At 46.6% G+C, this 12,578-nt stretch overlaps 3 protein-coding genes across 3 annotated transcripts; 1 reads left to right on the top strand and 2 right to left on the bottom strand.

Moving 5' to 3' along the window:
* Positions 1-1,866: 1,866 nt before the first annotated feature.
* Positions 1,867-4,361, bottom strand: TREMEDRAFT_61469 (uncharacterized protein; the record flags this gene model as incomplete). The annotated part of the gene is made up of 12 exons (XM_007003605.1): positions 1,867-1,948; positions 1,995-2,141; positions 2,218-2,298; positions 2,342-2,563; positions 2,605-2,853; positions 2,893-3,005; positions 3,053-3,099; positions 3,144-3,259; positions 3,299-3,324; positions 3,369-3,390; positions 3,436-3,580; positions 3,617-4,361. 12 exons carry the CDS (start codon positions 4,359-4,361, stop codon positions 1,867-1,869), a joined length of 1,995 nt encoding a protein of 664 aa, XP_007003667.1.
* A 4,621-nt stretch (positions 4,362-8,982) lies between these two features.
* Positions 8,983-10,051, top strand: TREMEDRAFT_61467 (uncharacterized protein; the record flags this gene model as incomplete). Its single annotated transcript, XM_007003604.1, has 2 exons — positions 8,983-9,993; positions 10,034-10,051. 2 exons carry the CDS (start codon positions 8,983-8,985, stop codon positions 10,049-10,051), a joined length of 1,029 nt encoding a protein of 342 aa, XP_007003666.1.
* A 99-nt stretch (positions 10,052-10,150) lies between these two features.
* On the bottom strand, positions 10,151-12,107 carry TREMEDRAFT_28447 (uncharacterized protein; the record flags this gene model as incomplete). The annotated part of the gene is made up of 5 exons (XM_007003126.1): positions 10,151-10,471; positions 10,714-11,143; positions 11,237-11,332; positions 11,560-11,767; positions 12,005-12,107. 5 exons carry the CDS (start codon positions 12,105-12,107, stop codon positions 10,151-10,153), a joined length of 1,158 nt encoding a protein of 385 aa, XP_007003188.1.
* Positions 12,108-12,578: the final 471 nt, after the last annotated feature.

Below are 12,578 nucleotides of genomic sequence, written 5' to 3'. Positions count from 1 at the left end.
GGTTTCTCGATACACTCTTTACTTACATCTACTGACCTTTGATCATTGCGGACTAGTATTATCCACATCACAGAGTTCCAATTCAGTATCCAGCCCTACGGGTAGGTTACATTTATTTATGTGTGGTGATCCTCACAAGCAGGATCATTACATGCTGCATATCAAGGACAATGTGGCTTCCGCCTTTGGACAATTCCTTAGGGTCGTCATTATGAGAGTACTCTGCTCACTTTGATTGTGTTGGTCAGCGCTAACCTTGGCAGACTTTCTCGCCCAGTCCGACTCATTTGACCGCATTCACGATCAGACCCAGTTTTGCGTGCCCCACCTTTCTCGTCATCTTCCTTACCGATTCAGAACCTCCCCATGGTGACTTCTGCATCTCACCACTGTCTTGCTCACAATTCAAATGATCGAATGCACACTACATCTTCTGTTTCACGGCCTCCCAAATCTCCTAGCTGAGATATACAGAGAAATCACAATTGATAGCTGACAGACCAGACTTTCCGCTGCTCAAGACAAGACGGATACAGATGGAATCTATCTCGACGTGTCAGACTGATAACTCTCCCATCTCCACAGGCGACGCCTGCTTTTCATCACCTCTTTAGTCGATAAAGTAAGCCTAATCGCTTTACTCACTCCTTCCTTATCCTGCGTGCATCATACCATGTCCCTATCCCTCTCTCAAAACCGACACTCTCTTCATCACATCCAGCCTGCCTCTCTTTGTCACTTTTATCATCGAGAAGCCATCATCACCACCCAGTCCCGAGTGACACTTTGTTCCCTCTTCTCTTACGTCCTTCTCAAACAGCGTACTGACTGACCATTCCTCACATGACTCATGAAGAAGTCCAGCAGGGGAGAATATCTCCATAGTCTCACTCTTCTTTCTTATCACTTTTCACCCTTATGCTCTCCTCTACTATCTTCGGATCATCTAATCTCATCCTGGTACAGCGAATTACCGCATACTGAACCCTTCGTACTGTGCACACGAGATCTCCTGGTTTGCTCGTGATTCATGCCTTTTCATCCCGTACGTCCAGGTCTGTGATACGGATCCCATTGGTTTATGATACGATCTCATTAGTTGGTTTAGAACATGTTAGTTTGTCTATTGGAGTTAGTGTCATTAGGGGGAGTGTTGATTAGTAATGCCACGTAACTACGATACGGATTGGTCATACGATTTTATTCTGTAGTCTTCGATGCAACTCTTTACTATCATCGTAATCGTACTCGTCGTACACATTCAAATACTCTTTACATTGGAGACGTTTTTGGTACTGATTGTCATGACCACGTGCGTTGAAGTTGCTAGTTCGGGTAATATCTAGTCACCTCCATTACCCGCCACCGATAAACACTACCAGCCACCCTTATCTACATTACACTCTCATTTCATGTACATAAGGTAGTGCATAGCTTAGAACAACTTCGACGAATATATCTTGTCTGTCTCAACATACAAGTTCTCATATACATTTGCCAAACCTATTGTTCACTCCTCAAACCAATTGCTTTGATCCTCGTATCATCTCGCAACTAGTCCGAGTCCCTACAAGTAGCCTTATCACCCTCGACGCAGATCCTTCGACCTTCGGTCTGGTCTTGACACTGATGATTGCGTCTTACAGTGTTACCCGTGACGAGTAACGAGTAATGTACAGTATGCATGGAGGATCTCGTAAATTTGTTGTGTACACCTCAAAGTGCATACCTCCCTGTAAACCATGTCCTCAGCCTTCTCCCCAGCTGTATGTAATCTGACATATTTGACTGTAACAAAAATCTTTCAAAGATAAATCCAAGATGATAGGAATATACTGGTACCGGCGGCATCAAACCCGCCCTTTTTTAAAAAGCCGTCCGACCAGTTTTGACCTCACGCAACAAACCTTCTTGCGCGAGCCGATCTATCACATCGAGTAACATGAGGCTACACTCTTCAGCGGAATACACGTGGCAGTGAAGGTGTCACTCACTCTGTACCAGGGGGGGCTACTAGATTGATGGTCACTGGCTTCATTTCTTCTTTGCCGGATATGACACTCGTGAACCTTGCTTGACCGATAGGTAAGGTGATATCTGGACATCCCGCCGAGGACGCAATTGAACCGGGCGAGAGGAGGCTGCTCGTCAGCATTGATTGGAGTTATGAGTAGATGGACCACTTGCCCTTTGGCCTGTACGAAAGGGTATTCATACGGAGTGATGGCGTTGACTCCATCGTTCAACGTTGCTTCTCGGTAGTTAGGTAAACCACCAGTACCAATGTCATACACGAAGCTATTGTCAGCGAACCAAATGAAGGATATGTGCTACAGCTCACATTCCTCTAGATCCGCTTTCATCGTCTTTTCCCAGGATCCCCTCGCTGAACCATCGAGCGAACTCCCTCAATTGCTTGACGGCACCTTCGTAGTCTTCCAGCGTGAGAGTACGTCCCAATACCCAGGCATCGCGACTCTTGGGATCAAGAGGTGGATATCTCCCCCCGTTCAATTCTCCATACTTCTCTACGAATTGCTTTCCGACATGGTTCCACTGCCACCTGAGAACGATCAGTCACGTCCCAGTCTGTTCCTGACTTACCATCGAGACACCGTCAGATATGCCTTCCGCAGATCCCCGAACCCCTGCTGGTCGTAACCTACCTTCGCTGCTTCAGTAGCGAAGTCGAGAGGTACGCGCTCCATGCCTAGGACTGTCTCCATACGGGTCAAGAAGTCTTCGACTATCATGCGAGCCTCGGGGCTACCGTGAGGGAGATAATCGGTTGGATAATAGATTTTCTTTGGCAGGGATTTATAGGTCTGGAAGTTCAATGGAGAATTATGAAGCCTACGATTAGCAGTTCTATCACAAGGCGCAGAGACCTACCAAGCGCGCAAGTTTGACGTGAACTGTGTTGGTAGTCGAGAGAACAGTCCCGCAGTGTCCGAGTAGGAACTTAGAGCGGTCACCTTGTCTAGGCTGAGTGCGCCTGTAGACGGCTAGAAAATGTTCAGTTACCCTTCCAATGCATCTCGTAAGCACTCACTCGATTGCCGTAAAGCCCTAACAGAGCCGCTGGAAGTCTCACCGAACCTGATTGTCATGAGGGAGAGACAATCGTTTACACATTTACTCACCTCCAGTATCCGAGCCGACGGCGGCGTCCAACCACTCGTATGCACCCACTGCACAGGCTGACCCAGATGACGAAGCTCCGCCGGATTGATGTAGATCTGATCGGGGGGAGAATGGACTGTATTTGTTAGTCGATTCGCCTACATAAACGGCTCACTATTGCTCAATGACGGTGACATCATTCTGTAATGATCAGCCTTGAACACATCATACACCTTCCGACTAACCGTAGAGCCACCGGTTGCAAACCTGAGTTGTCAGTCTGATTATCTCGACGGCAGCTCTTTGACCTACATCGCAGTCTTGACTTTGCCAACGACAACAGCTCCCAGGTCCTCCAGCTTTCGGATGACTGGAGCGGTATCACGAGCGGTACCATATATCTTTCCAAAGGCTCGATTTCCTGCAGTTGTATGAACGCCCTCTAGATCGTAGATGTCTGATGTCAGCGAGTGTCTTTGGTTAGGGGACTCACCCTTCACGGCTACTCTCTGCCCGGCCATCTGTAGTGACGATTGGGCCGAAGCTTTGGTGTCAAGCCTGGATGGGACAGGGATGAGGAGGTCTCCGTTCTCATCCAATCGTCGTAATGTCTTGTAGCTCGTGCTATTGGTCACGGGATAAACGCCGACGACGAAGGTCCTGTACGCATCAGGATATAGGCGGAAGACAGGAAAGACATCTAAACTTCCCGAGTCGATTTGTCCCAAGTAAGGTCCTGAATGAAATTGCATAGGTATGAGGAGAGATCGCATCACGATACCAGGCGTTTGCGAGGCTGGAGGACTGATAAAATGATGAAGGTACAGGGTAGTCGTGTTGAATATTGTCGACAGCATTTCAGTAATTGAAGGATCAAGGGTGTAGGGTTTTGAACTGTCAGATGACGGGACGAGGAGGACGGTTTTCATGAATCCCACGCTGAAAACATCGTCAACCTCCAAATGACTTTCTATAAGTTGACGGAGTTGCGAGGCGTTGTCGGTTCCGGCAGTCGGGATACGAATGACGGACAAGGCAAACTTCTGATGGGGTGAGGGTGCGTTATCGATGTCGATGGTGATGATGGGTTGCTCAGTTGGTGAGAAGTATGAGACACCATCGACATGAAACTGATCTTCGTCAGCAGAGTCTACCAAAGACGAAAGATTTCTCACGAAACAATCAGTGTCTGCGACTAAAGCAGCCGGAGCTTCTCGGTCTATGGCGGTCGTTGACATTTTGAGAAATGGTAGCCAGGAGTAAACGATGTCCGATTTGACAGAGAGCTGACGTTGACGACGGGCAACGCAGGATAAGTGACCTCGACTATGTTCAAATCGTCCTCAAGGTGGACATATCGTTATCAAGCAGCCTCAACGGGTGGCCTGTCCGGAACCGAAGCCGAGGGCCGAGGGGCTTGCTCAACGCGATAAGATAAGGATACCCACGGCCTCGCGGGTGAACATCCGAGACATGGCTCTTACCTTTCGATGGACCATACTCGTACTTACATGTGGCGCAAAGATAAGTCGGGGTCGGAGTGAATCAACCAAAATGCGAGATGACAGTTGAATACATGGAAGATGCTGATGCAATCAAAAATCATCGGCCTTAGCGTCCTAGACTCTTGAGGTAGGTGGCCAATGACAGGGATCTGGGTACGCAACCTGAATGTCATGACGGCTATGACCTATCACCTTCGCAGATGGAGATGCAATCTACGGGAAACGAGCCCACGCCAGAAGTCGGAGAATAGTCACTTTTACTTCCACAGCCTATCAACCTCATCCAAACCTCTTTGTACCGACAGAACTGACACTCTTCGGTACTATCCTCCACTCGATCCCGACTACGCGCACACCATGAATCTCGTTTACACACACCATTCAGGGTCAATCATAGGGTATTGGTCTCCTTTGAGCAGGCACTCCCCAAAAACTCCTCTTTTGGCTATGATCGGCTGATTTTAGTTTCCTGATTGCCTGAATTTGCCCTTTTCCTGTCATACGTTTTGAGTACCTTCAACCACTACGTGGTTCAAAATTACACGTCACACATGCCACTCAATGCGAACATCATTTCAACTTGTATCTTGGCTCATTTCACCTATACGCCACACCTCTTAAATCAGTACTGTGTAATCATTTTACTCTGCAGTCTTCACCAATCGATTCTCCTGCTCTCTAGCTTTCTGTTGATACTAGAAACGTCATGTAAGAGTGTCTCTTGATCTCATACGACTTTCCTCCTTCTTAAAATTTTTGAACTTCAGTCAAAACCATATGCTGACATGTTTCTAGACGTCTCTCCACCTTTTCTCAAGATGTCTGAGCCTATCTTTCCCTTCCAGAATGAAGAAGACATCCCCTTCGACGATTATGATGAAGAACTCCCTTACTTGGATCTCCTGCAACTCATCAAAACGTCGAAACCGCTGAACGAGAAGGACGTCCTATCACTCTTCCTTCTCCACCGAACCAAGACATGTATCAACCCCCCCCTTCTTCCTCTCCTGCTCATACTGAGCCTTCCAGTCTTCTTGGGCTTCACCACCAAAGCTCACAGGCCTCCTCGGACCATGATTTCAACTCAGTAGATCCCCTCGAACTACTCAGCCACCCCTCACCCGAATTTATGAGCTGGTACTCAGAGAAAGACATGCTTCGCGACCTGTATGTCTTTCATGCAGACCACAACTGCGCTCTCGTTATCGCCCACTCAAAGTACACTAGCCCTGGTCGTCGTGTCATCGATTTTCGATGTGTTTGTAATGGAGAATACCGTCCCTATCGAGGAAAGGCTGAAAACAATGTCCCAAAGCTACCACTTCCTGACTCAGCTGCCATTTGGGCCCATCCACCACCTCAACCTTTGAGAAACCGTAAATCAATCAAGACAGGGTGTGGGTACCATGTGTGGGCGTGTGGTATAAAGATCTCAGAGGAAAAGGACACATGGGATTGGTCTGCAGAGGTTAGAAATGGTACTCATAACCACCCACCGATAAAAGACGTCTCCTTAGGATTACTTCGCCGTCTCTCTCCTGAAGCTCGCAAATTCGTTGAAGAAGAGTCAGCCAAAGGTCGTAAACAACGAACAATCTGTGCTGAAGTTGCCAAGAAGTTCGGTCTCACCATTATCCCCAAAGACATCAGCAACCTGTCTTTTCGTACTCGCCAAGAAGCTCGTTCAGGACACACTGCTGCAGAGGCGTGTATCAAGAAGCTCGAGGATACCAATAGTCTTTTTAAAGCCTTCAAGAACGAAGACGATCAGCTCTGTGGCCTCGCCTTTACCACCCCCGAAGCCAGAGCTCTGGCCCGTCGATTTCCTTATCTGTTTTACTTCGATGCGACCTATAAAACCAATGCGTATAAACTACCAATGCTTCATATGGTTGGATTTACAGCCACAGGAAAAACATTTACTGCAGGAGTTGTATTCATATTTCGTGAAACAACAGCTTGGTACAAGCTAGCTATCAAAGCTCTGGACGAATTGTTAGGAGGAATGGTGAAAAAGTTCAAGGTAGCAGTGGTAGATCAGCAAGCTGCTCTGCACAGAGGTCTCGAACACTCATATCCCGACATCAAACTCGTTTATTGCTTCTGACACATAAAGGAAAACCTCAAACGCGATATTGGAAAACATTTTCATCATCTAGAAGAGTGGAAGCCAAAGTTTCTTGAGTTTGTGAGGGCCTGGACAGTGTGGATTGTCCAGGCCAGGACGGTTGAAGCAATGGAGGATGGGATAACGATGTTAAAGGAAGAGTACTCTGAAAATTTTCGTCCTGCAGTGGATCACGTCATGACTTTATTGGACAATCACAAAGAGCATTTTTGTTATGCGTATACCGACGATTTTTGTCATTTTGGGGTTCGTACGACTTCTCCCATCGAAGGAAGACATAACCTGGCCAAGACATACCTAAACCGTCGATGGAGAGACATGTATTATGTGGTCGATGATCTTCAGCAGTATTTCAATGACCAATGGGCCACGAACACAATGGCCATGGAGTTGGAAATGACGAAAAAGGCTACTAAGACAGGTCCTCTCATGTCTTTGGTACGTCTGCTGTCATTCTCCTTCCCTGTCTTCTGTCTGAGTGTTGCTAATGTGCAGGTGAATGGTATTATCTCTGACAGAGCTCTGAAAATGGTTTCACATCAAAAAAATCTTGCAGATCAAGCTATCAAAAGTGGCCGAAGTGAAAATCCTCCTCCCCGTGTCCCCTGCTTAGGTACCACCACTTCGGCTCTTGGGATCCCTTGTTCTCATCGAATTCTGTCTCTTCTTCGTCAGGATCGACCTCTTAAACCAGAAGACTTTCATGACCAGTGGAAACTGACCTCAATGAGTCATATGGAGAGCTTGAAATCTGCGATTGATGAACAGTTCAGCAATAATCGTGAAAATCCTTCGGTTGTTCAGCTTGAAGTGGATGTTGAAGATTTCTCTGAAGAACCAAGGCTCAGGAACCCACCATTGAAGGCTACGAAAGGTCAGGAGAAGGCTAAACATGCAGGTAAACTTCCTTCAGGTTGTCCCGAGGTACATAAGACCGGTAGAATTGCTTCTGCAGGTGAACGGGTCTGGGGTGTTGAGAAACCTCTCCCGAAGTGCTCTACTTGTCTCAAACCAGGCCACAAGTCGAATAAGTGTCCCGAAACGGCCGCACAGAGAGAAATCCTTATGGAAAAGACAAAAAGAATCCAGTCCGAGGCGAAAGATCTAGAAAGGGTGAGTTTTTTCTTTTTTTTGTCTTCGTGAGGCCGCTAATGCATGTGTCCAGGCCGCTAAAGTACGTAGGATGGAAGGGGAGGCCTCTGTGACCATGTCCCAGCCTTGATCGTAGAATTTTGATAGGTAAAATGTGATGAAATAAATTATTTTGTGAATCTATGACTTGAAATGATAGAGAAGAGTTGGTAAAGTTGAGACATGACCAATGTGGAGGTGGAGGTAAAAGCGGAATCAATTGTATCACTCGAGGTCGGCAGGGCTCAACCTGTGTGACATGGCCTGGGCACTCAGGAAATTGGGCTGATTTAGGCTGGAGTTCCAGGGGAGTGGCTTCACAAACCCTGTGATCGACCCTGAATGGTGTGTGTAAACGAGATTCATGGTGTGCGCGTAGTCGGGATCCCTCCACTCGACCTTCCATGGCCCAACTGTCCAAATCACGAGGGAGGACGGTCATCAGGGAATCTGTCCGAAAAGAAGTAACACTTACGTACACAGCCGCTCGCCTGTTCATTTTATGAAACGTAAGTAAGTACTTGATTTACTGTCACTACTAAGTACTCGAGTACTATACTCTGCTTCGTTAACTTTGGACATGCTTTTCCAATCCAATCTCACCCCCGCGGAGCAGAGGAAAGTTGAGATAAGTAGATGATGAATGCCACGTCATACTGGATAGGGCCAGCACACTACGAGTAAGTACTTAGGGTACGAGTAACTTATATAACTTACTGGTACAGTACATGCTTTGATTTCTGACCAAAAAATGATGAACGTAACCGAGCAAGAACAGACACGGATCATAGTAAAGGTACTTAGACGTCAGAGGCTGAGGTTTGTTTCGACTTGATACCGCTATGTAGGCCTACTTGTATATGTGTCTCCGTCCTTTGGCTATCAACATTATTACTGCCTGACTTCTCTCCCTTCCTGCTGAATCCTAGAGTATCATCGACATCTTCGGCGAAGTAGTAGTGTGAGAGATTATTATTAGTTCAAGGATAATGTAAGTATCTCGCTCTCTCTCCACCCTCCACCCTCCGACCCCTCCCCCCTCCTTTCCCCTTCCTTCATGTATGTTGCCATGAATGCCATGTGTTCTTTCCTCCCATGATCGACCATGAATCTCTCAAGTCTAAAATCATTAATATCAGGTCGGACCCTATCATCAAGACAAACTTCCCACTCCCCATTCCAGATTTGATCCAACTTGACAATCCCTGCTATTCCTCCTCCGACCTTTCATCCGATGCAGTCCAAACTTCATGGGAACCGATCGATACAATCATCACCAAGAGTCCTCTTGACGAAAATATCTTGAGTAAAGTCCATAACACAGTCCAAATCGATATCCATTCTCAACCTTCTTCACAAGCTATATCGGTCAATCATCTACTTTCAGGTGTCACCGTCCGAACCGAAGTGACACACGTACAAATCGGTAAATACTATGAAGAAAATGCTACGTTGATTTGTCTTCGAATTCAACATCTTAATTCTGATCAAGATCATCCTATCAAATCTACCATAGTAGAGTTGAACCTACTTCCTTCTCAACTCGAACCTGACCCCAGTGTCACATCTCAACCATGCAACCCTATCATCGTAGCTTTCTCTCCACAAAGGATATATGGGGCTCCTTCCTCTGAAAAGTTGACATCTACCAATTCTTTAGGTGCTACAATTGGAACTCCACCTGTCGTTCCTGTCGATTTGAGTGTCAACGCGAATCATTCTTCTTCGAAAGAATACGAAAAAAATCTTCGATTAACCGTCAAAGTCGATATAGATTGTTCAAACCCTGACGACCCAGACGAAAAGAATAAACTCATCATGAACGCATCTGCTAATCCTATTCAATCGGACGGACTGGACGTGCTCAATTTAGGTTTGGTGGTACTCAATGGGGAAAGACCATTCGTGATGACATGTAACGTCAAGAGTAAACCTTTCAAACAATTGCAATTTCGCGCTATACCTTATTCCCGTGAACGACCGGCAAAGTTCAACAATGGAGTGGAGAAGATTGCCAAGGGTGTAAAGAGGGTGGAAGGGGATTTCGCTATGATGCAAGCCACGGATTGGGAAAAATTGGTTCGTTACTCTTCGGAATATGAGAATGTAGGTGGGATCAGAGTGCTTTATGCTTGCTGACCCTCAGATCGTTATCGGTCATTGAGAGGACATTGTAGCCTCTTTGTCACAATTTAGACATGTTGTTTCTTAGGGCCTATCATCACGCACTATCACGTATCATCGCCATCTTGCATACATATATCTATTCACTTGTCTCGGTCTCCCTGACACCCCTACAGTGGCATTTTCCCCTCCTCTTGACCTTGTTGAAAATTCCATTTTTGTCCAATCTTCCTTGTGATCCACTCATTTCATCTGACGCGTCAGCGTTTCGTTCACCGATTAACACCGAACGGCTTACGAGGAATTGTTCCTGATGCTCGGGATATCTGCCACCGACAGGAGGGAAATCTTTCAAGATCTGTTCGATCTCTTCCATCTCTTCAGATGAGATCTTGATGTTTGCGGCGGAAATGTTGGATTTAACTCTTTCCACTTTACTTGACCCGGGAATCGGGATGACCTGAAAGTTTGTTGGGTCTTCTCTACTTTTCCTACTCAATCACAACCCCAACATTGCCCGGTTTTGTGCCAGCCTATGAACAACGCCCAGCCTATCGCTTCTTTATGATATCCAGCCACAATGACAATGTCTGAGAACGAGATGGTGTATCGATGGAGGGGATGTACGAAGATAATGTAAGAAATTCTCATGGTATGACAGTGTATGAAGGATACAGAAGGATTCAGAGGAGTGTCACTGACCGTAGGAAACTTGTTGATCACCCAAGCCAACGCAAACTCCGAAACAGAGTGTCCATGCCTCTTGGCGATTTCTTCGACTTTATTGACCAACTTGATGTTCTGATCAAACAATTCAGGTGCGAGACGAGGTTGGAAAGCAGCCAAAGGGTGATTCTTGACATCCTCGACGGTACGGAATTGTCCAGTGAGGAAACCTCTTCCCAATGGGGAATAAGCCAGAACAGGAACACCGACCTCTGCGGCGGCGGCAACTGCGTCGAGGATAGGCTGTTCGACAGACCAGAGAGAAACTTCAAGTTCGTTGAAAACGATCGGAGTAACTGAGAGTGCACGTTTGAAAGTAGAGGCGGTGGCTTCGCTCAAGGAAATGGAGGAGAAGAGACCTTCCTTTTGAAGGATGAGTAGGTTCTTCATGGCTTCTTCGATAGGTCTAACATGTCAGCGACAAGGGACGGGACGGGACGAGACGTGAAGCGGGAGGGTAGAAAGGTGTATAACGTTTCGAAGTAAGATGTTGACTCACATGTCCAAGGGAACTCGGGCGAATTCAAAGATGTCGATATTCTTCTTACCTAGGTGAGACTTGCAGGTCAAGAGATCTTCGCGAATCCAATTGATACTGACTTGTCAGTCTGACCACTAGTACATACAGCTTTCCACCGCTTTGTTTCACTTCTAACAAACGAGGAGAGTAAGAAGGGACAACGAGAGGCGAAAGAAATGCAACCCAGAACCACGACAGCAGGTAGGGCAAAAGGGAATAAGATATCAGGCAGATGTGATAGTCTAGAAGATGATTGAACGGGTGAGAAGGTAACAGTAGTACAAAAACAGGCTGAGACTCACTCGGAAGTAGGTTCAAAAGAAGCTGGATCGAAACCACCTTTAACGCTCAAAACCACCTTATCGACATATTCAGGATATTTGGCGAAAAACTTTCCAAGTAATTGAAGATTATGTTTTCTATCACTCGGAGGACCGTAGAACGATCCAGAGACTAGGAGATTGGATCCTGCGTCTACTCCGGCTCTGATCGAGTCAGCCTCTTTCATTCCTTACGATTGGACATTTCGTCCGTTCCTTCAATGTCAAACATTCCTCAACGAGGACGATCCAGAAGGGGATGACAAGTAGGCACACTCTTCGGGACCATGTACCTGCCCACTCGTACAAGGGGAAGGGACGTGGAAGATTGAAGCTGGACCTAGTGCGAGGGGAACCGGGTACAAAGCTAAAACCAAGTAGGTAGGAGAGGACAAAAACGATACTCACTTGATGGAATCCATCAAACCTTCCTCGGTAACACCAGGTGTCATACTCAACATCATCGTACCCAATCCCATCTTTCCTACTGTTCTCCCTATGACTGGTAAAGTGACGGTAGGGATCGACATTGTCTCTTATGTCTTGGGTGTTGTTTCTTTACTTGTGGTATCTAGTCTCCAATTAACACCCTATATTCAAGTTCCAACAGGGACGTTCTTCACTCACTATTTCCCTGTTTGCACTTCCAAGTGATGATCGAATGGTGATACAGAGCTTGTTAGGAGATTGAGAGGCTGATATGAAGGCGAGGAAGCAGCATGAACAACATTCTTTATACCCCGTCGCTCTCGGCGATGGAAGTCACCTCCACCTCGGCGTCATGTCGATCGGTGCCTTTCCGAGGACCATTGCCGTCGGGCTTGAGGTTGGGTGGTGGGATGCAACTCGATGATGGTCGAATGTCGATGCATGAAGCTCAAATACGCAGTATGTATAATATCGTTAACTTCTACTGTACATACCTATTCCACGTCTTGTCACCTTCTCTGCCACACTTGGCTATTCTACGAGATTCTCGGTGACCCCTCTGACTATCGTAT

Source organism: Tremella mesenterica (assembly GCF_000271645.1).
Source record: "Tremella mesenterica DSM 1558 unplaced genomic scaffold TREMEscaffold_3, whole genome shotgun sequence".
Taxonomy (NCBI): domain Eukaryota; kingdom Fungi; phylum Basidiomycota; class Tremellomycetes; order Tremellales; family Tremellaceae; genus Tremella; species Tremella mesenterica.
Note: the sequence above shows the minus strand (reverse complement) of the source record. Positions and strands in the feature narration are given on the sequence as shown.